The sequence below is a fragment of the Rhinolophus ferrumequinum genome, chromosome 12, assembly GCF_004115265.2.
Source record: "Rhinolophus ferrumequinum isolate MPI-CBG mRhiFer1 chromosome 12, mRhiFer1_v1.p, whole genome shotgun sequence".
NCBI classification, from domain to species: domain Eukaryota; kingdom Metazoa; phylum Chordata; class Mammalia; order Chiroptera; family Rhinolophidae; genus Rhinolophus; species Rhinolophus ferrumequinum.
This window is the reverse complement of record NC_046295.1, coordinates 72089476-72112049: the sequence shown is the minus strand read 5'-3', so window position 1 is coordinate 72112049 and position 22574 is coordinate 72089476. Positions and strand designations below refer to the sequence as shown.

General features: G+C 54.5%; 1 protein-coding gene across 10 annotated transcripts in view; it reads right to left on the bottom strand.

Moving 5' to 3' along the window:
* Nucleotides 1-6175: 6175 nt before the first annotated feature.
* DAB2IP (DAB2 interacting protein) overlaps nt 6176-22574 on the bottom strand; it is a 184754-nt gene continuing 168355 nt past the window's right edge. For 7 of the 10 annotated variants that reach the window (XM_033122302.1, XM_033122300.1, XM_033122305.1 and 4 more), the window contains 6 exons: nt 20919-21097; nt 18084-18972; nt 17197-17346; nt 14825-15018; nt 10058-10145; nt 8680-9220 (listed from right to left, as the gene is read on the bottom strand). In XM_033122302.1, the coding sequence (XP_032978193.1) occupies nt 9053-9220; nt 10058-10145; nt 14825-15018; nt 17197-17346; nt 18084-18972; nt 20919-21097 (1668 nt within the window). In that variant the 3' untranslated portion in view covers nt 8680-9052. Of the gene's footprint in view, nt 9221-10057; nt 10146-14824; nt 15019-17196; nt 17347-18083; nt 18973-20918; nt 21098-22574 lie in introns of all 10 variants that reach the window. The other 3 variants (XM_033122303.1, XM_033122301.1, XM_033122304.1) reach the window with 3 other exon arrangements.

Here is a 22574-nt window from a genome sequence, read left to right as displayed (position 1 = left end):
ATTCAAACAGTAATAAGAATATAAAGTAGAAAGTGTGAGTCCTCCTTCCCCATCCTACTGAGTCCCACTCCTCACATTAATAGTATGTGTTTGCGTTACATAGTTTTGCTATGTAATTTATTATACGTAGTGCAATTTATTTATTTTTCTTTAAGGGAATGGGCACATCCACTAAAATATTGTATATTTCACACACGATGTACCATGAACACCATTCCAAATCTATCCATCCTTTTTAATGCACAAGAATCAAGAAGTCACATTTGGCTTTTGGCTTGAGCAACTGGGAGGATGGTAGAGCTACAGGATGGGGAGTGGGCATTGGAAGATGAGAAGAGAAACAGCTTTGTGGGGGTAGAAAAATCAAGAGCTCCACTTCAGACACATCAGATCCGATGCCAAGTGACCATATTAAGCGGGCGCATGGCCCTGTGAATGTGGAGCTCAGGGCAGCAGTAGGGCTGGGTATAAAAATGTGGAAGTCAGCAAGAAGAAAATGGATGGAATGTAAATCCACGGGGATGGTCCCTGCTGCTGAGGAGGAACCACACCTTTAGAAAGGGTGTGTACTCTTCAACTCACCCCAACCCCCCACTCCACCCTCCATTGGCTCTCAACACTGGGTCCAAATGTCATCTGAAGTGGGCTTGCTTCAGTCAATCACATTACCTAATAGCCCACTGAGGCTTCATGCTTTGTTACTGTGGTGTTTTGTCAGGGAGTATTCAGGAATATCATCCAAAACTTGGAACTAAGGCCAAAGAAGGGCAGCTTGTCATTCCAATGTCCTACTGAGTAGTGTTTAAGCCCTGCCCCAGGACTATTGCATCATCTAGGGGAAACATATTTACTTGAGTTACCATTTACTATGTATTTATGTGTGAAGTTACATGCTAACTTGTAGATTTGGGGCAGGTAAAGATGCAACCCCGTTGCCTATGGTTTATAGCCCTGGAGGACACTAATTAGTTTTGACTGTGGCCAGAAAAAAAACACCATCATGCTAGTTGTTCTTACTATCACTTCCCATTTCTTACCAGAATCTCTCACCGAGACTCCCTACCAGGAACTCTCAGGAATATCTGGCCCCTCTTCATTTTATGATGCTGTGCCCTGGAGGGGTCTTTTTCCGTCTGTTGTGCTGGGTCCTTACTTCAGCTCTGGAGAATGTCCTTTTATTATTCCTTTGACCATTTTCTCCCTTTCTTTTACTCTTTTTTTTTTTTAATTTTATTGGGGAAGGGGAACAGGACTTTATTGGGGAACAGTACGCACTTCCAGGCCTTTTTCCCAAGTCAAGTTGTTGTCCTTTCAATCTTAGTTGTGGAGGGCGCATCTCAGCTCCAGGTCCAGTTGCCGTTGCTAGTTGAAGGGGGCGCAGCCCACCATCCCTGGGGGAGTCGAACCGGCAATCTTGTGGTTGAGAGCCCACTGGCCCATGTGGGAATTGAACGGGCAGCCTTCGGAGTTAGGAGCACAGAGCTCCAACCGCCTGAGCCACAGGGCCGGCCCCCCCTTTTACTCTTTTAAGAATTCCTAATAGTTGGATATTGGATGACCAGGACTGAGCCTCCAGTTTTCCCTCTCTCTCTCTGGTTTTTTTATTTGTGTATTTTGTTCTACTTTCTGGGAGAATACATCAACTTTGTATTCTAGCACTTCTATTGGATTTTTTATTTTTGTAAAAAGAAACTAATTGAAGCTCTTCGTTGATTTTGTTTTTTAAATATATATATAGTGTCCTGTTCTTGTTTTATCTCCCTTAGGACATTATAGTTTGGAGAGGATTTTTTCTTTTTAAATTTAAAAATTTTTTTATTGGGGAACAGTGTTTTTCTCCAGGGCCCATCAGCTCCAAGTCGTTCTCCTTCAATCTAATTGTGGAGGGCGCAGCTCAGCTCCAGTCCAGTCGCCATTTTCAATCTTAGTTGCAGGGGGCACAGCCCACCATCCCATGCAGGAATTGAACCAGCAACCTTGTTGTTAAGGGCTCGCGTTCCAACCAACTGAGCCATCCGGCCGCCCCTCTGGCAGCTCAGCAGCAGCTTGTTGTCGTCAATCTAGTTGTGGAGGGTGCAGCCCATTGGCCCACGTGGTAATCAAACCAGCAACCCCGTTGTCTAGAGCTCATGCTCCAACCCACTGAGCTATCGGGCTGCCCCATGTTGTTTTTTGTTTATTTTGTTTTGTTTAAATACTCTTCTCTTTTCTTCATTGTCTTTATTTCCTGTTTCTTTTCTTGGGCTGGTTGTTTCCTTCCTTCCTTCCTTCCTTCCTTCCTTCCTTCCTTCCTTCCTTCCTTCCTTCCTTCCTTCCTTCCTTCCTTTTCCCCCACCAAATAAGGTGCTTCCTTGCCACTAATGAAGCAAAGGCCTGGGGAAATTCATATCTAGTTTCTAGTACTCACTGGAAGCTTTCCTCAACTGTCTGGGGGGTCCTAGTCATCCGTGCTCTTCGTGCGTGTGTACACACACGTACAGGACACATTGATTGGTGGGAGTCATTATAGGATGCTGGGACAGTGACGTACTCTTTGTATTGGGGAAATATCTGGAGGTCTTTTCTCCAAAGCCAGTTTTTCCAAAAAAGAATATTCCAATCAGCTACCTAGGGGATAGCTGCCTGGCTCTGGGAGCAGCAAAGGTGCTCGTGGGATGGGTGCTACTGCAGACAGAAGCTCATTTTACCCCCTCCCACCTGCTGTCTGCCCTGTAATTCCCAGAGCCCTCTGCTCTGCCTGGTGTTCCCAAGTCTGGAGCATATCTGGTTCGATTCTTCCAGAGAACAAATGTCCAGTTCCTTACAAGGAGATGAGGGATAAAGAGAAGTTTCCTGGCTGTGTATGCAGAGCAGGGGGAGGAGGCGGGCGTGTGACTTCCCCATTTCCAACCTAGTGCCTTGGCTCTGCCTCCTATCACGCTGGGCCTCCCCGTCCTGAGCCTCTGAGGGTTCCTTGGAGCTGATCAGCCCCAGTTCACCTCTCCCTCTGCTCTGCCAACGTAGTCGACACTCCTTCATTAGTTCCCATCTGCCAAAGCTTTTCAAAGTCTCTTATTTATGGTATCTCCTCCCACATTTTGTCCTTATAGGTGGTAATCTTGTTAGCTTTCTCCTGTCGGTATAGCGGTATTTGGGGAGGAAATGAGATAAATGTGTGAGGTCAGTACACTTTGTTTAATTAGAAGACTAGTTTGTTTTAAAAATCTAATTCTATTGATTCAATATTTATTCTTTAAAGTGCTTCATGGTGGTTTTCTTTTCCTGATTAAACATTTATTACTGATCTCTAGTTTTATGGCTTCAAGGCATAATGTGGCCCCGACTGTTTCTTGGGGTAACATTCCGAGGTTTTCATATCTCATTGCATACTCACCTTTGGGTAAAGTTCCAAGTATACTGAAAAGGTGCGCTCTTTAGATTAAGAGCTTCGTGTGTCCCTGCTTATTAAACCTTATGAATTATTAAAGTCCTTTGGGTTCTTATTGTCTCCTCCATCTGTAATACACTGATACTGACGGTGTGTTCATGTCAAACGCAGTTGTGTTTCTGCTTCCTATTTGATGCCACTTGCTCCCCATTCGGAGGCTCACAGAGGCTCACAGCTTTAGTGCCTTTGTTATAAATGCCTTCCGCCCACGGGAGATTATCTCCTGTTCATTGCTATTCCCTTGAATTCTACGTTGTGTGACGCCACCCCAGCAGAGGGATGGCAGTCCCTGATCTTGGGGACTGCGGACCCTGTATAGAAGCTGTGAGGGGGCCCGTGTCTTTGGCAATGAGGTGGTGGGCTGGGGAAAGAAAAGGAGGTGAGGAGGCAGAGATGGCAGGTCCCTGGAGGCAGTACGCATTAATAAAGGTTAATAAAGGTCGGCTGAAGGGGAGGGAAGAAAACCCAGCTGGACCAGGTGAGGCGCAGGTGGAGACCTGGGGCTGGTAAAGGGCAGTGAGGCTGAACATTTAGGAGTGATTGAGGCCTCAAGGGGTAAGAGGGCAGGGCCCTGGCCAGGGGCTGTCTTGGGAAGGAAGAGGGTCACCTCCTCTCCTGCGCCTGCAGGGATGAGGACTGGGGGAGCCAGGGGAGGGTCAGAAGTCAGTGCAGGCATCTTCCCCCAGAGGCCAGGTGTCGGGACAGAGCCAGGAGTGCAGTTTCCAGGCTCTCGGCCTCACGTGGAAAGGTGCTGGCTCAGGTAGTAAATGGCCATCAACTGTGATTGGATGGCCATCAGCTGTGGCTAGTTGGCCGTCAGCTGTAACCAGTGAGCCATTGGCCACTAATATACCTGCGGCTACACTAGCAGCAAATGGGGGCTGGCAAGAAGATGGTGGCTGAGTTAGCAAGAGCGGATTGCTGTTAATACGGCGATTGCAGCTAGCAAGTGAGGTTGGTTGGCAGAAAGCGGACGGCAGGTTGTGTGTAGATCGTGTGGCTCCTGCTTCCTGTGTCTCTAACCCAGACGCCAGCGAGACTGCAGTGGTGTGACTCCCCTATCTATGGCTCCCTGGGTGTTCCTTTTAGGCCTCACCATATCCTGCGTTCTTATGTGGGGAGCTGGACCAGAGACTCTGCATGACACCCTGGCGTGACACCAGGAGAATGGCTCTTGGAGCAGGGAGTGTGTGGCTGGGAGGTCTGAGAAGAGGTCCAAGCTCGTCTTGACCTCTGGGATGTGGCATAGAATGGGGGAGGCAGGAGCCCACAGGGGCACAGTGGGAACTAGTTTTTTATTGTTGTCTTGTAGTGTTTAGCTCCCAGAGAGCAGGGACCCAGGGCTGATGTGGTCATAGCATATTCAGCCAGGAGAGGGGCCGAGGATGGAGACACAGGGCTAAGCTTGGTGGGGAAGCAGCAAAAACATGAGCCTGGGAGGAAAGGAGCCTGTCTGAGGACGCACCACAGTGTTATTGTGGTAGATGATGGGGAAGGTGTGACAGAGGGAGGGGTCCTCACAGCAGACTAGAGGTTGAGAGCCCAGGAGGCCAGGGTGCTGCGCAGGTGGCTGAGGTCACCCAGGCTGACAGTGGGAGGTGGGGTGGAGGGCGCAGTCAGGGAGCAGAGATGGCAGTCCAGGGCATTAACATGTCCTAATGGCTGAGCATTGAAAAACATGGGTTTGGGGAGCAGGATGAAGCCCCACTTTCTCCCCCACAGAACCACAAGGGTTTGGAACTACCCCAGGGCTCAGACAAGGGGCCCTGGGGATGGGGGAGGGGTCAGTCTGGAGCAGAAGCAGGGTGGCGAGGTTGCACAGCAATCTGTGGGTGTTGTTGTGCCTTTCCACCCCGCCCCCAAACCAGCCCTCCCACTGGCTTCAAGAACAAGCCCAGGGGCAGCCCTGGGGCTTCTGAGAATGGTGGACACCTGGGCCCCAAGTCCCTGGCAGGAGCCAGATGCCTGTGCACATGACAGACCAGGTGTACATCTGACGATCTAACCAGCTACATGCCTGCCCTCCATAAAACCTCAGCTCCCACGTCCGTGGTGTTGCTGAGGGGTCCAGCTAGGGCTGGGGCCCACACTTGAACCTCTGAGCCAGTCTCCTAATGTGTTGACCCCTAGGGCTTACTGTGTAGTACCTGGGACCTGCTGAGTAGGACCCAGGGCTGCAGGGCTCCCCGTGCAAAGTGCAAAGCCCAACAGGCTTGCGGGCTGGTTTCTTCCCAGCAAAGGCCCTGAGCTCTGCCTTGCAGGTGGATAAGCTTGGGAAAGCACCACGAGTTGGGGCCTTTCAGGCATCAGAAGCTTAACCTGCTGGTTGACCCTGGGCCGACCTATTCCTCACCTCCCCACCCCATCCGCGGGCCTCTCCCCTCCTGGTGGCAGACTTCAGCAGATGGGACAGCTTCTGAAGCAGAGCCTGCCGGGAGCTGGTGTCTGCTGCGGGACAATGTGGGGCTGTGGGACCACCAAGGACCTTACTTGTGAGGTGGTCACGGCCAGGCGGAGGGTCTTGGAGCTGATCTGCTCTACTCCCTGGTGGAGAGGGTAACACCAGATCACTGGGCCTAGACCACCGCAACCACCAGCTTTAGGGGTCTTCCCTGTCCACCCCTGCCACCAGGGAGAACCAAGTCCTGGGCTCTTGGTAAAGGACAATATCAAATATCAGCCACGACTGAGTCATCCCCAGACAACCTCCTGAGACACAGCTGAATGGAGAGGCGAGTCAGGCTTAAAATAGCTAAATAAATCTTTAATATTTCTAATTGCAAATGTACAGAAATTGCACAGCCACAGTCTTAGAACACCAACTTTCTCTGTACATTATTACACAGTTAAAAGTCACAGCTGGAGGGAGAGTCCAGCCAAGACTCCAACATTTGCAGTTTTGTTCTTTTCACATACTTACAAAAGGGGGAGCAGGGAAGTGGTGTGGGGGCTGCGACGGCTCTGGAGCCGAGTGTGTAGAAAAGGGGCTGTTTCCCTGGACAGTCTGCCTTCCGCAGACGGACGGGGTGGGAGAGAGAGCAGTGCACCCCAGGCAGACGCTCTGAAGGGTGGAGGTGGGGGGGTGTGGAGCTCTGGCCTCGGTTCCCCACCCCCTTACTGGGCAGTTGGAAAAAGTCTTCACTTATAGGAAGTTTGGCAGTTTCCTTCACCCTAAACATAAAAGTGAAGCACAAGAGTCAGGCCTCTGTGTTGGCAAAGGAGGGCAGAGCTTGCTCCAGCAGTCTGGGCTGGGACCTTGGTCCTCCCCGGGCAGGGACTGCCTTCTCTCACTCCCCCGCCCTCCAGGCCCTGCCTGCTGGCAGCATCCAACACCAAGACACAGGTTCTGTGTGGCCCGGGCAGGAGCCCCCTTTGCCGGCCCAGCCAGGGCATGTGTGCCCATCACCCCCACACAGACAGCACTTCTGCAAAGCAAACAAATAAATGCCATGGGCAGGGCCAAAACCCCAACACCCAAATCCCAAACCTCTTCTTCCTGCCCAATACTGTTCTCTAGATTAAAAAATAAAATACAAACCATCGGAGAGCAGCGGTCCCAGGCAGCCCTCGGCAGCACCAGGACTAAAGGACTATGTACAACCATTAGGTGAAATAGTTACATTACAGTCAAACACCAAGAACATTTACAAAAATTGTCAGACTTGCAATTCAGATAAAAATCTGTGAAGAGTCTGTACACTTTTACAGTTTTTGCACTAGGTAAATAAGGTTCTCGGCCTGAGAGCTCACAATCCAGCCAAGGGCTGCCAGCTCTGACCGCCACTGGCCCCCTGCGCCCTGCTGTCGGGCCCTGGGAACCTCCCCCTGTATTGCTAGGACGTGCTCAGTCCACGGTTGCTGTACGAGGCATCGGCGGGAGAGGAGTGGGCTGGGGAGGAGGGGAGGGCTCACTGGGCAGTGGGGGGACGAGACTGACAGAGGCCTCCCGGGGGCCAGGCCCTGACTGTGAGACCACGAGGGGGAGTAGGGCCGCAGCCCCCACGGCTTTCCTTCCTGAGGTCTGTGACCCTCGGGGGCCGCCCTCGCCCCACCAGCATGTCTCTGGCCTAAATGAACTGCAGGTTTCATCTAAGAGCCCATCCCCAAGCACGGGCCCAGGACAGGGTGCGGTGTGGTCTGGGCCTCCTGCACACCCCTGCTGGTGGGCTCTGTGGCACCGGGGCAGCACGTCTCCAGCCCCGGGGGCAGGAAGGGCTCGGCGCTCTTTCCAAGGGTCTCCTCTGCTTCCTGAGGCTGAGCAGAGGGTTGGCTCTGGATAGGCCCTGACTCTGCTGCGGGGCAAATGTCCCAGCTCTTGTACCCAGGGCTGGAGCTGGGAACAGGGAGGCACAGAGAGACCCAGGCTCCTGCCCACCTAGGTCCCACAAGCGGGGGCGGGGAGGGCTGAAAAGCTACAGAACAGCCTAGAGCTGAGGAAAACCGGCCCCAGCTGTGGGGTGTGCCCCTTGCCTGTCTGCAGCGCCTGGGTCCTTGGCTGGGGGCCCGGGAAGGGTGAGGAGGAGGCCGGCCGCACACACGGGGCCTGGTGCAGGCCGCTGCTGTCTTGGAGAGGGAGCAAGTCTAACATCCTCCAGGGCCGCTATTTCCCATGCAGTGCGCACGCTCAATTTAAAAGGCCCCTGTGTTCCAGCAAGCGAGCAAGCGGGCTTTTGTTTCTAATGCATACTGTGAAAGGAAAAAAAATCACAGTTATCCACCTTCTCAGGGCCCGCGGGCATTAGAATTTTTTAACCATCAATCAGGAAGATCAGCCTTTGTCTCAGGGTGAGCAACAGCGGCCACTCCCTGCAGGGTCACAGAAGGGCATGCAGCACGCAGAGTGCCGTCTGGGCCGACTCTGCCCAGGTCTTTGGCTTTGGGGGCCCCAGAGCAGCAGGCTGGGCCTGGGTGGCAAGTAAGGGAGGCGTGAGGGCCCAGAAGACAGAGCCGTGAGCCTCCCTGGATCTTTTTGGCAGAACAAGGGAGGAAGGGGAAAGCAGGAGTGTGAGAACAGGTATGGGGTCAATCTTCGGTTCCTCACAGCGGGAAGGGTCCCCGACAGGCTGCATGCGGTGGCAGGTACCCAGCCAGGCAGGGGCACGGAACTCTGGCAGCTCCGTCCTCCCCACCCTCTCCCCGCCTGCTGACCGACCTGTCAGCTCCTGGAACTGAGGGGGCAGGTCCCACAGGGCAGGGGCCTGGCTGCCAGGGAACCTGGGCCCCTAGCTCATTCATCCCACACCTCTCCGGGCAGCTCCCTCCCTGGGGAGCGTGGGGGGTACATGCACTTGGCCAGATAAAGAAGGAAAGGTGACACACACCAAATTCAATAACCAACAGAGACGTGTTTTGGCTGGCCCCCTGCTCCCACCAGGCTGTCCCACTCCCCACGTGCAGTCTCTTCGGCCTGCACCCAACACGCTTCTTGGGCCGGAAGAGAGGGGGGCGGGCTCCCGCCGCGTCGGTCTCTGCTCCCTCTGTGGCCGCCTCCTGGACCGCGGGCGGAGGGCACGGGGAGATAAGCCTCAGCCTCTTGCCCCCCGCGCTGGGGCTGCAACTGTGGGGTGCTCCTCCCCAGGCGGAGGCCCTGCCCCGGGCCACCAGTCCTCCCTCGCCTCGGGCAGGTTAACAATTGCTGCTGTTTCTGAACTCGCCGTTCTCAGTAATCTGCAATTTGGTGGGGTTGGTGGGGGAGAGGCCGTTACGGGTCTGCATGCTGTACCTCTCTTTGAGCTGCGTCAGGGCGCTCATGAGGCGGGCGTTGGCGGCGTCCAGGGAGGCAATGCGCTTCTCCTGTGGACAAAGACGGCGTGAGCTGGGGCCACCGGATGGGAAACGGATCTCCCTGGGGCGGAAGTGCTGGGGAGGGAGGAAGGTGGCCGGGAGGAGATGCAGGGATGGCCGGGAAAGCTCCCCGTGTGGCCACCGAGGCTGGGCAGCACTGGGCGAGCGGGGAAGGGGGTGGCCTCGCCAGCTGGGCCACGACCGCCTCCCTCACGTCTCCACTGCATCACCTGCTTCTCATCCACACAGAGCAGCTCTCGTGGTGTCATCTATCAGCCACCCAGGGCCCCGAGGGCAAGGGCCCTGTTCATGTGTGTTTGCGTGTGACACAGAGGTCACAGGTCCTGGTCAGTGTGTGTAGTTGACAGTTTGAGCAAGGCCTGGGCCTATTCCTAGGTGAGTGAGAGGAAAAGGGCGCAGCCTTGGGGGAAGGAGACTGGAGGCCAGAGTCTCTAACACGTCTCCCCTCTCAATGCAGTTGAGAAGCCATAGCTCTGAACAAGAGTCGCTCCCCTGCTCCCTCTGCCCAGCCTGTGTCACCCCCAGCCTTCCCCATTTCCCTCCCAATAGCTCCTGATCTTTGGTCAGCACCCCTGGTGAAAGGCAAACCCACCAAGTTGCCCCAGTAGGGGAGGAGTTGCCTCACCCCTTTCACAGCCTGTCCTAGAGAGTTTGTGGTGCACCAAGACCCTCAAGTCTGACTTCTCAGAGCAGAGATCCTAGTCTCCTATTCCTTTGCACCTTTGCAGGGGGTATGACTGGGGATGTGGAGAAGCCAAAGTCACCCGGTCCTTATCCCACGTCCTTTGCCACCTGTGGCTGACCACAGGGCCAGAGCCCCCCCACCTGGGCATCAATGATCTTCTGTTTGGAGTCTACAGCTGCTTGCATCTCTGCGTGGTCCTTCTTCAGCTCCTCCTCCACAGACATCAACCTGCGACCAGAGACAAGGACAGTAAGGCTGGCACTTGAGGGAGATGATGAGGTAGGTGTGGGGTCTGCGGACCCAGGCCATGGTTCCTGCACAGAGGAGACAAACTAGGCAGGCCCCTCCTTAGGCCACAGAACCCCCACACTTGCCTGGGCCAGAGGCCCTCCAGGTGGACCCCAGCCACTGACAGGGGCTAGACCTACTCCTCCCTTATACTTCGCCTGCCTGATTCTGTTCTGAAATCCCCAGAAGCCCCTCAGGCTGCCCGTTTTCTGATATTCTTCCAGGAGCCAAGGTGGGTGGGAGTGGGTGTTGGATCCTTCCTGTCCCCCAGAGCCAGGCAGGTGGTATTAAGTCATGGGGCCAGTGGTATGGGTGGGAAGACAAAGGCTCTGGAAAGCTCTAGAGCTTTCTCTCCCACTGTATTCACTGAAGCTGCGCCAGGCACTCGTGGTAGTCCTTCGCCTTAAGGAGCTCACAAGACAGCAGGGACACAGACTGGCAGACGGTAGCTACCACCTGCACGGGAAGCTTGGGGGCCATGGGGACAGAGAGCAGGATGGAGCTAACTGTCCCAGAGGGTGGGGTGGAAGGGTGCACACACTGAACGGACATCTGAAGGGTACACAAGGTCTGCAGGTAGGCACTGAGCAGAGACGACAGGAGGAATGCTGTCTGCAGAAGCTCAGGGCTAAGGCAAGTGGGGCTCTGTCACCAGCTGCCTCTTCCCCGAGACCCTTCCTTACCTCATTCTGCTGGTCTCATATACCTGTCAATCACTCTTGATCACTCCCATCTTCCAACTCCCTTCCTTTAGCTTTTGGACCCCATGCTCTCTGGGTTTGCCTGGCCATTGCTTGCAGACACCTTGTCCCGCCTGCCCCTAGGATGTCAGGGCTCCACAGGGCTCTGCCTCACCTGTTCTCACTCTACACGTGCTTCTCAGATGAGCTCATCAGCTCCCATGGCCTCACTTCTGTCCCTACCTTCCCAAGTTCTCTCGCCCAGCAGAGTAGTCTCCCGACCCCTGGCAAGCACTTGGCCTAGAGCACTGTACACGCACAGGAGGCCAGCGGTGCTGGGGCAGGTACCTCACAGGGCTGTCGTGAGGAGTCAGGGGGTCGGGCATTGGGAGCCTAATCAGGAGAAAGGGGTGCGTGCGGGGCCACACCAAGGGTGGGCGTTCCTTGTCACAAAAAGGTAGACACGGAGCAAAGCCTGTGAGGACCTGGGAGGGGAGAATGGGGGAAGAGGGGCAGTAGATGGTATTATCAGAAGGGGAATTACACTGGAGGGAGGGACTCCTGCTTCCAGCTGTGGTGAGATAATAGCAACTGGACTTACCCTCCTGCCATTAAAAAAAACAAACAAACAAACTAGAAAACTGGACAAAATATATGAAACAAAGGCTGCCAGACACTGAACAGGCAGTGTAGTATGAGAAGGGAATACACGAGGTGCTCACTGCCTGGAGTGTCCATGCCAAACACAAGGAGGGAAGGGACTTCCCAGAGTCAAGGAGACCCAGGGAGGGCCGGGAGGTGAGACAGCTAGGATTCGTGGGGTCGCGCCAGAGAGGAGGAAGATGCAAAGAGAACTCCACCTGTCTCCTGAAGGGTCTCTGGCTGAGGATTGGTCTGCATGCCTATGAGAAAATAGGGGCAAGAACCATTGGAAAGGAGTTCACAAAACCACCTTAGGAACGTTCAAGTTCCTTCCAAGCACGGTGGAAAGAGGTACTAACACAGGGGGCCTCAGGTAGAATCCCCAGAAGGAAACTGCCTGAACAGTGAAGCCAGATTTGGCCTAGTTTAAAGGCTGTCCGGGACCCACCCAATGAAGTTTAAACACAAGCCTCAAAAGAAACTAATAACAAGTAACCTTGTTGTGTTCCAGAACAAAATCTAAAATATTTAAAGGAACACAAGACATCTAGCACCTATGTAAAATTTATAATATCTGGCATACAACCAAAAATCACCAAGCATGCAGAAAAGTAGAAAAATATAACCCATAACCAGAAAGAAAATTAATCAATAAAAATAGTCACAGATGATAGAATTAGTAGACAAGGACATTAAAATAACTATTGTAAATATGTTCCATATGTTCAAGAAAATAGAGGAAAGCATGAGCATGATGAGATTTAAACCAAAGTGAAAGTCTAGTGGTGAAAATACAATATTGGAAATGAAAAAATACTGTAAAGAATAGATTAGACACTGAAGAAGAAATGATTGGTGAACTCGAAGACATGGTAATAGAAATTATCTAAATCACAGGAAAAAGGAAACAACAGAGCATCAACAGTATGTGGAACAATACATATATAAAATAGCCTAACGTATGTGCAATGGGAATCCCAGAAAACAGTCTGGGGAGGCATGACTATATCCCCACAGATCCAAGAGTTCAACACACTCAAGAAACACGACTAAAACCACTCCAAGGCACATCATAATCAAAGTGTTGACAATCAATGATAAAGAAATAAATCTTAAAAAAATTCCAGAGAAAACCAGTACATTAACATAATGACAGAGGGCCTACTATTATAGCCAAAGTGAAAGCCAAATTGGGCTCACTGCCTGTTCTTATAAATAGCCACACCACACAAATAATTCTGCTATAATGGCAGAGTTGAATAATTGCAAGACACCATCTGGCCTGCAAAGCTTAAAATATTTACTATCTGCCCCGTTACAGAAAGTTTCCAACCTCTGCTGGAAGTGCCAAAAAAGAAATAGTAAGTGGATAAAGGAGATAAAATGGAATCATCACAAACACTCAATACAAAAGAGGGCAGGAAGAAGGGGAACCAAACAGATAGTAGAAATAAAAAACAAGTAGCAAGACACTAGGTTTAAACATAATTATATTGACAATTACATTAAATGTAAGTGGTCTAAACATTCCAATTAAAAGGCAGAAACTGTCAGATACAACTTAAGAACAATAAGATGTTTGTAAAAGAAACTCACTTGATAGAGACATGTACATGGGTTAAAATTATAAGGATGGAAAAGGACATACCAGGCTAACACTAACTAAAAGAATAGCTGTATTCACATCAAACAAAGATTTCAGAGCAAGGAAAATTATGAGGGCTAAAGAAGTTGATTTCATGACGTTAAAGACGTCAGTTCATCAACAGTACATAACAATTCCAAACGTGTATGCATCTAAGAATCGTGTTTCAGTGTACATAAAGCAAAAACCAACAGAAACAAAAGGAGAAAGACAAATCCATAATTATGAATAGAAACTTCAATATCCTTTTCTCAGCAAGTGACAGAACAACAGTAAACAAGTAGAAAAAACCAGTGAAGATGTAGAAAACTTGGACACTATCAACCAAATTGACCTGATAATCGACATTTACTTTAGGAAGGAAATATACCAGGATTGGTGAGTACAGACAAGCGTGTTAAGTAAACCACTGACTTCAGGAGGGCTGGGACCTCTCAGAGAACAGACACAATGCACAGCAGGGCGTCAAGCTGAAAAGTGGTTCCATTCTTGGAACCACACACATGAAGTCAGCCAAGCGCAGAGCTGGCGGTCAAGTGAGCAGCAGGTTGCTAGTCACCCCGGTTATAAGGCCTCTGCTCTTGCTAACCATTTTCCAATGGACAAGCCCACAGGTAAGTGAAACAATCAATAATTAGGAGCAGAAAAACAGGTGATCCAAACAGGAGGAATTCGGGAAGGGTTTTTGTAGTGGACAAAGCGTGCGGCCAGGTGGGGATGTCCCGCCTACTGCACACCGGTGGAACCCATCCAGATGACAGGCTCTCGTACAATGTTCACAAACAAGCTACAAATCCACACTGTCCCTCTTGTACCATATTATTACTGTCATAAGGAAGTAAACTCCAGGCATGGGTCTCTGTGGGTTGGCCCAGAAGCTACACCTTGACTGCGGAGGAGGATGTATCCACCCTACCCACGAGCAGGGAGAGAGAAAAAGGGAATCAACACAGAATCTGATCTACGCCATCAATAAAGATGAGAGCCAGCTTTAAAACCGACAGTCTTCCTGGAAATCTTCCTGCATTAGCCGTAGGCACCTTAAAAGTCGACACGTCCAAAGCTGGCATTGTCATCCCTCGCCCTCCTCACCCAAACTGCTCTTCTTCCGAAGTCCCCCAGCTCAGTAACTGGCACCATGACACAGCCAGATGCTCCTGGCAGAGTCTAGGGGTTATTCTGCCTCCTTCTTCTCTCACCTCCCACCTTAACCCACTGAATGTAAGTGACATCCGGTCCGACTTCTCATGTCCTGCACTGGGACCTCACTGTCTTTCTCGGTGTCCCAATCCAGCTTCTAAACTCCCCTAAGAGCACTTACCAAGACGCTGTGACCCCTGCAGGGCCCACAGGCCCTCGGGAGCTGGCCTCGCTGACCTCACTTCTGCCAGGCCCAGTGTTGCGTTCTGCCACCAACACACACAGTACCACGTGGGGCTCCCCACGCTCCAGGCTACCTCTCACCTCCAGGCCGGTGCCACGCTGTCCCACTGCTGCGGTCATTCTCTTCCCTCCCATCTCCCACTCAGTTCATCCTGCAGCTGATCAGCCCCTCCCATGACCAGGAGCCTCCGGAAGGGTAGCGGGCAGGTCTGTCCCCTCTGTGCACGTGGGGCCAGGCCTGGGGCCAGAGCAGGGACAGACGCCCTCACCTGCTGATGATGCCCTTCATCTGGATATCCTTGTCCTCCTGCTGCCGGCGCAGCCGCTCCTCACCCTCTTCCAGCCGCGCCTGGTACTCCAGCACCAGCTTCTGCGTCGTCTCCTCCTGGCACTTGAACAGGGTCTCGTACTCCTCCAGCTTTTTGTTGGAGATTCGTAACTTGTCCTGCAGCACTGCCAGGTCCTGCCAGGAGGGCAGCGTGCCACGGGCACAGCACCCAGGACAGAGAGCACAGCCTCATGAGCCCGAGCAGGAGCAGAGGGTGGGAGGGAGCCCGGCTCGGAACGCCTCAGGCTGTCACCATCACACGGCGAGGAGATGCCAAGCCTCCCACCAGCCGGGCTCTCTCCATACCAAGCTCCCCGCCGCCCGCCCTTACAACCAGGAGGGGTTGAAGACTCAAACCCAGATCTCAGAAGTATGGATTCAAGTAGGGTCTTCAGCTTAGTGTAATGAATGTTAGAATACCCTGGAAAACGTTAAGGAGATCCGACAATGCCCTGTGGGGGCTCGACAAGAGGGGAAACTGAGGCCCAGAAGGGGAGGCGACCCAATCATACAAAGAGTAGAATGACTGACAGGTCAGGTAAGATCACAGCCTCCCAGCCTCTACCTGACCCTAAAGCCAGGGAAGTGGGGGAGAGAGAGAGGTCAAGGGCAAAGTGGTCCCGGCTTTCTGGACCTGATTTAGCCCAGCACACTCAGCCTTTGGGGAGGAGAAGGATGTGTACAGCAGCAAGAGAAGCAGCGAGCTGGGAGGCTGTGTGGGCTGGACGGAGGGCAAGGCAGGGATAGCACCGGAATCAAGGGCTTTGGCCAGGGTACCGTGAGAACGCAGGACTGGGAGAGGCAAGAGCCTCTCCTTGAATCCTGGGTGACGGGAGCCCAGCTCACTCAATGGCAAAGGACTGTCCTCCAAGGTCAGGAGACAACAAAGCCAGCAAGGCGCAGCCCTACCCCAATGTAAACCCTGAAGCAAAGCTGGACCCAGAGGGGCGCCCGGCTCTGGGAGAAATGGGCCTGGCCCCATCCTGGGTCTTCTGCTCAGCTGGCCAGAGGGGTGTGGGAAGGGCCAGAAAGAGGCAGGACCAGGTCTCCAGGGAGTTCAGGGAACCAAAGCCTCTTAGGTTTGCCTGTGAGGGTTAGTAGCAAAGAGGGTGAGAGAAGCAGCAGCTCATTCAGCCAAGGGACAACGAGAAAGAGGACACTCCAGCTGCAGCCTGACCCTTACAATTGTTCAGGCAATCCTGGCAGCTCACAAATGGGAACTGGAGTCTCGGAAAGGTAGAGCCTGGCCCCAGGTTCATGCAGGGAGCCTGGGGTGAGGCTGGCCCTCCTTGCTCCCCAGCCAAACTCTGGCTCTTAGAGCACTGTGCCCCATGTCCCCTGGTCCCCTTCACATTATTATGGTGAAAGCAGGTGGATGCGGTGGACCCAGGGGATGGCGGAGGGGGCGGAATGCAGCATGGACATGGACCTCGCCTCAGGCCAGGGAGGGAGAACGGCCACCCTTAGCTCCATGCCCTTGCCTGAGAGGCTGCTACAGGCTTTCCTTGGCCAAGAGGGGCGAGGGCACCAGAGATGAGTGGGGACGTGGCTGCTGTGTGGGGGTCTTGTGCTGCTCCTGTGTCGACCTGGGCTTTGGTCTTCAGGAGACGAAAACCAGCCACAGAGCTGAGGCAGCTGCCCCAGCTGGGAGAATTTTAGAGGACAGAAGCCTCCACTGTCCACCAAATGCTGGACGTGTGTGGTGGGGGAGGACTTGGATATTTTAGAACCAGTTATTTCCCATGGCAGAAAGAAAACATCTCAGTAGCAACCTGACTCCAGCCCTCACACTGGCTCTTTCTCTCCCAGGCCCTAGTAGAGATGGAGACTGGGAAAGAGCCAAGCCTCGGGCAGGTACCAGCCCTGCGCTGGGGGTGCTCTCCCAGCTGTCTCAGGGACCCAAGCCTCCACCTCCTCACACAGGAGGCTCCCTCACGGGACTCCGTGTACGTCTTTGGCACCCCCGACCCTCAGGTCCCAGATTCTCTGAAGCTCAGCTGCCCAGTCACTTGGGGACGGAGCCTCCCAGAGGTCCGATGACCAACTCCCAGGAGTCCGGATTCAGTACAAGTCCCAGCTGAGTCTCATGTGCAGCCCGTATGGGAAACCTCGGCTCTAAGCTAATTCCTCTTGCTGCTTGTCCTCCAGATTCCACTGACCATTGTCCTCAGGTGAAACCAGGGGTTGAGAGAGGACCGGCCATTTGCAGAACTGAGCAGCACTGCCCCATTCAGGGCTCGAGAGGAGAGAATCCTGCCAGCAGCCAAGGGAGGCCACCCCGCCCTGTCCCCAAATGCCAGGGTCCAGCTTTACCTTTTCTGCTTGGCTGAGCTCCTCCTTACTCCTTAGCCTATCCCTGTGGGGGGGGTCTGGGCCCAGGCCCTCGTCTTCTAACTGCGCGTTCATAGTCAAGAGCCAAGCGGCCGTGCGGTCCAGGGCATTGGGGCTCACGGGTGAAGGGCCCTACAATGAAACACAGCTGTGAGGGGCTGGAGGGAGGCAGGGGGAGGGAAGGGGTGGGCATGGCACTGAGTGAGCCATGGGGACAAGTGGCTCAGAGGCATAGCAGGAAGGGAGGGGACCTTTAGCTGACCGGGCACCTACTGAAGGCAGCAACTCCCAGACAGCAGCCTGAGTCAGAGTCAAGTGTCCGGGTGGCTGCCTGAGCTGCTCTCGGCTGCCCAGGTGAGAACGGGTGAGCTGGCCTCGGCAGACCAGGTGCTCTACCCAGAGCACGTCAGTTCCACATACTACGTGCAACCCCCGGGTGACAGGAAACACCCAAGTACCCTGTAGCTGAGCTCTGGAGGCCAGCTCAGGGCAGGTATGGGACCTTTGGGGGCAGCTCGACTCACTACCCTGAGTAGGGCTTTAACAGGCTTGGAAATGGAGATGGACTGACCCTCCCTCCTTCTCACTGACCCAGCTGTCTCTCGGGGATCTGGCCGAGGGACTCTCAGGCGGCAGTGTCCCTGGTTCACAGGATTCAGGCAGGGGCCAGTGAGGCCGGGGCCAGTGGGGTTGGGGGAGGGTTGGTGGAATGTGTGGCAGGCTGCTGGGATGGGGCCGAATGTGGCAGCATTCAGCATGGGATGGTGGCTGGGTGCGGGTGGAGATGAAATGACCGAGGAGCAGCATGACATGGGTATGACAACCTGCCTGGCCCTCCGCCCCGCCCGCCGCCCGCCGGCAGCACTGACCTGCTTGTGCACCGCGCGAGGCTTCAGCTCGGGGCTGTCGCCCTTGGAGGAGGACGACTGCTGCCGTAGCCGGGCTCCGGGGCCAGCCCAGTCAGGGGAGGCCGACGCCAGGGTTCCGCTCGAGGGCCGCGGGTACTGCAGGGTGCTCAGCAGGGTGGGCGGTGTCCGGCCACGGGGGGCAGGAGGCGGGGGCGGGGGTGGGGGCGGCGGCTGGTCGATCCTCCGCTGGGGGCCGGCACTGTTCTGCCGTGGCACCGTGGGCTGCCCGCCCTTTTCAGTCAGTGACATCTGCCTCCGCGCCAGCTCCCCCGGCCGTCGCCCGAGCTCCTCGGCGGCACTGCTGAAACTTCCCAGCTTGGCAGCAGCTGCCAACTCCTCGCTGTTGCTGTGGGAGCTCAGGGAGCTGTGGCCCTCAGAGCCCGAGTCGCCAAGGCCGCGGGGCGACAGAGGCAGGCCAGCCGCCATCTGGTACACAGGGTTCTGGAAGGAGAGTGGTGCCAACAACTGGGGCCGGCCTGGTGCGCCCTCAGAGGTGCCCGGTGTGGTTGGCGTCTGGCCTGCCCGCCGCACTGTGGCCAGCCCTGCCAGGTTCACTGGGGCTGCCCGGGCTGGCCACCCAGCCACCAGCTGAGTTGCAGGTGCCTGCCCGTCGGCAGAGAGGGCGTCGGGCCCCGCCGGGGAACCCGCCTCCCCGTCCAGCGTGCGAGCGTCTTGGAGGTCCACCATGGACAGGCTCTTGCCACCGTTGGCCATCTGAAGATCAGGTTCGTTGGCTTCCGAGTAACTTGAGCTGCGGGCAGGTGAGGGCTGGACCCCGGAGGACCTTGTGACAAAAAACAAGTCCTTGTTTTCGGGGGTTGGAGACGGTAACCGGGTGAAATCTATCAGACTGCAGGGAGACAAGCACACACAGGGAAAGAAGGGGGAAAAGAAGAACTGTGAATGTGGCCCAGGCGGGTCCAAACCGAGAGCCCCCGCCAATCCGCCAGGCCTGGGAAGGGGGAGCGAGGAGGAGAGGTTCAAGGGCAGCGAGACGGGGGAGAGTCCTGGGACCAGTGGTCCAGCTGCAAAACCAAACCACAGCCTGGGCAGCTGACCCTGGCAGAAGCCACCAGGGAGACTGAGTGGCTGAGATGGCTGCTCCTGCACAGAACCTCTACGCTAGGGACCAGTATTGCTAGTACCAGGCCAGGCTGCTTGGAAGGCCCTCTCCCTGCTCAGCTGCATCTTGGGGTGCTGGGTGCTGAGGTCTGGAGTGTTCTGGAAAATTCCCCTTAGCTAACCCAAACCCACAACGCAGTGGCTCTCTGCTCTCCAAGGGTCCTGCATGGAGAACTCCGACGTCAAAGCCACAGGGGCTCCCTCTGCCTCTTCCCTCTTGCTCCTGATCAGACTGATAAACGAAGTGGGGGCCTGGTGGAGCCTCCCCTGCCTGGCTTCCTGCTGCCTCCCCCTTGACTGACTGGCAGGCGGGGGCTGGCGTTACTGCCAAAAACAAGGCTTCAGAGGAGGATCCTCAAGGCATGACTCAGGCAGGGAGGTCTGTACCGCAGTGGCAGGCTGTGCTGTCCCTGGGTCTTCCAGCCTCTCCCTTGCCCCTCCCCAGAAGCCAGCTCCTAGGGACAAGGGACAATGTGGTGGGGCCAGCTGGACTTCGGAGGGGAGGATATGGGGGTGAAAAGGGCTCTGAGTGGGCTGCAGGCAACAAGAACTTGGGGGTTTGACACGGGCTTGGGATGGGGAGTTAGAGTTGGCTTGGCCTGGGATGGAGAGAGGAAGCACCAAGCCCCAAACGATGAGACAGGCAGGGCCGGCTGTGGCCACTGGGGGTCACAGCACTTGTGGGCTGGGCAGCAGGAGGAGCCAAGAGAAACCCAGAGCAGCCACATACCCGGTCAGGTCTCCTCAAAACCCACGTCTCTCAACCAAGGTGTATCCCCACCTGAACTCAGATTTACCTCACTTGGTAGGTTGTATGAGGGACTGGAAGTGGCACCTGGCTTCTTCCTGGGCCTCCAGTCTTGTGCACCACATTCCCTAGATTCCTGATCTCCACACCCTTGCCTGCGTAAAAGCCTGTCACTGCTGCCACCTCTGGATGAGACCCGACACCCAACTCTGCTGCCCCAGCCTCATCCTCAACCAGCTGGTTCAAGATGGTCCCTAGTTGGGAGCGGAGTGTACGAATGGGGCATGAATGATTCAGTATAAATACCTACTTTTTCAAAAGGAATATGCTCATTTTGACATCAGCGTTCGAGAACATTTGCCTCCCTCACCACTGCGTGTGTTTTATTCACAGGGCACTAACCCGGGGCTAAGGGCTCAGAGTGAGGGCTGGGCCTCAACTCTCTCGTTTTCTGGGGCTCCCAGCCTCAAAGCCTTGTAGTCACCCAAACTCCTGCTAAAAACACATAGCCCTACACACCACTTCTGGAGATTCTGATTCAGGCCCAGAAAATACCAGACCAGGTATTTTACCACACACCTGGGTCATGATCTGCAGGTATCTGGGACCAGTAATTGTTCTTCAGTTGAATATGCTGTCTTTCTCCAGGGCTTCAGGCTAGTCCCTCTACCCAGAATGCCTTGTCCACCAATGAAAATGTTTCCTAAAAATCTCAAAACCACAGTGCCACCTCCTCTAGGCAGCTTTCCGATTGTTTCCCCAAATGGAATTTCACTGCTTAGGGCCTGCACAACACATTTTGAGTCTCACCCTGCTTGTTTTGTAAACACTGTGCAGGCATCTTCCTCCCCAGCTGAGACTGCAGGTGGTCTGTGCCTTGTCTGCATGTGCACCCCACAAGGTCCAGCACACCTGGCAGGCCTTACCCAGAGAGATCATTCTCAATCACCATCTTCTGCAGCCCGGCCGAGATGCTGCTGCTGCCAGAGCCAGGCGTGGAGGCCAGGTCGTTGGTCCCTGCGAGCTGCCCACTGCCTGGGGTGCTTAGTGCAGTATGGACGTCCCTTAGGATCCGAGGCAGGGGGCCCAGTTTTGATACGATGCTCTGCAAAGACACAGCAAGAGGAAGGTGAGACCTGCTGGGGCCACCTGGGGAGCTAAGCATGCTGCGGCCATTGTGGTTCAAAATCTTCGAGGAGCCAGGCAGAAAAGCAGACCCTCCCTGCCCCCCACCTGTCAGATCCAGCAAGTCTAGGGGGGTAGGGGGTGGAGCTGCAAATTACATATTTACATATTTCCAGGAATCTGCAAATTACATATTTACCAGCTCCCCAGACATTTCTGGGACAGGGTTTGAGAGCCGCACATGGAGAAGTGCTGACCTGGTCTAAGCCTTTGCCCCAGTTCGTCTTACCCTGGTGCCTCCCCAGAAAGGAAAGCCCACGTGGAATCCAGAATTTCCCACACCCACACCTCCCTACCCAAAAGGCTTCTGGGAGGGCCAGCCCCTCCCATGTCCCCTACTCCACAGGGAGGGATGGGGGCTGACCCACTTCGACAGCTGAGCCCCAGTGGAGCTGGTCCAGGCATGGAGCAGGCACCAGCACATGCCTGTCAGACAATTAACAAATGGATGGCCAGGCGGAGGGTGGCACCTGGGCCCATTTCAACTTCACTGTCATGGTTTAGGCTGATGGTGCTAAGGATTCCGGGCTGGTGGGCTGAGCTCAGGGAAGGGACCTCCGCCTTCACCTGCTTATGCCATGGCTTCCACTTCGTGCAAAAAGAAAATGGGAAAAATCATGCACCCAATAGAGCAGAGACTTGAGAGGCAAAAAGTTCAATTTCAAGTCCTTGCTGCAACACGGTCAGCTGTGAGGGCTGCTGACCGCTGTGCAGATATGGAGGACGGTGGCCGGCACAGGGGCTCCGTCAGTGGTGGCAGCTGGAGTGACTGGTGTGGGCAGCGGAGGAGGAAGAGGGCCTTGCCCTGATTTCTATTTCCCCTCCTGTGTCTCTTGTAGCCAAAGGGCAGTGGACACAAATGGGCAGAAATGACTACAATAGCAGCTGTCTGTGGTGAAAAGCTGGACTGACCCAAGTGTCCAGCAACAGGGGGCCGGTGGAATAAATTGCAGTCATATGACGAGACAGTGTGCGGCCATCAGAAGGTCACAGGGATGGCAGTATGCGCTGCCGTGAAAAGACGTCCACAACAGAGTGAGAAACGCACATTGCAGTGCACGTAAGTTCTCACTTTAACACAAACAAAAAGGGAAGAGGACTCTTGTGCTTGTGTCTGTACTTACACACACACAGATGTATCTAGAAGCCTGCACACCAGAGTGCCTGAGTGGTCACCTCCAGGAAATCGGACAGAAGTGGGGAGGCCTTCCAGCCCTGCTTCAGCAGGAACTACTTTTGTAAGGCGGTCTCTTGGAGCCCCGGAAAGCAAGATATCCTGGAAGGAGACTGTGGCAGGCCCAGCCTTGCTGCAAAGAACCTGTTCACCGTGTGGACTGGGGCTGCTGGTGGGGGGTGGGGGTGGGAGGCAGTGGCCCCGCAGGCCCAACAGGGCACAA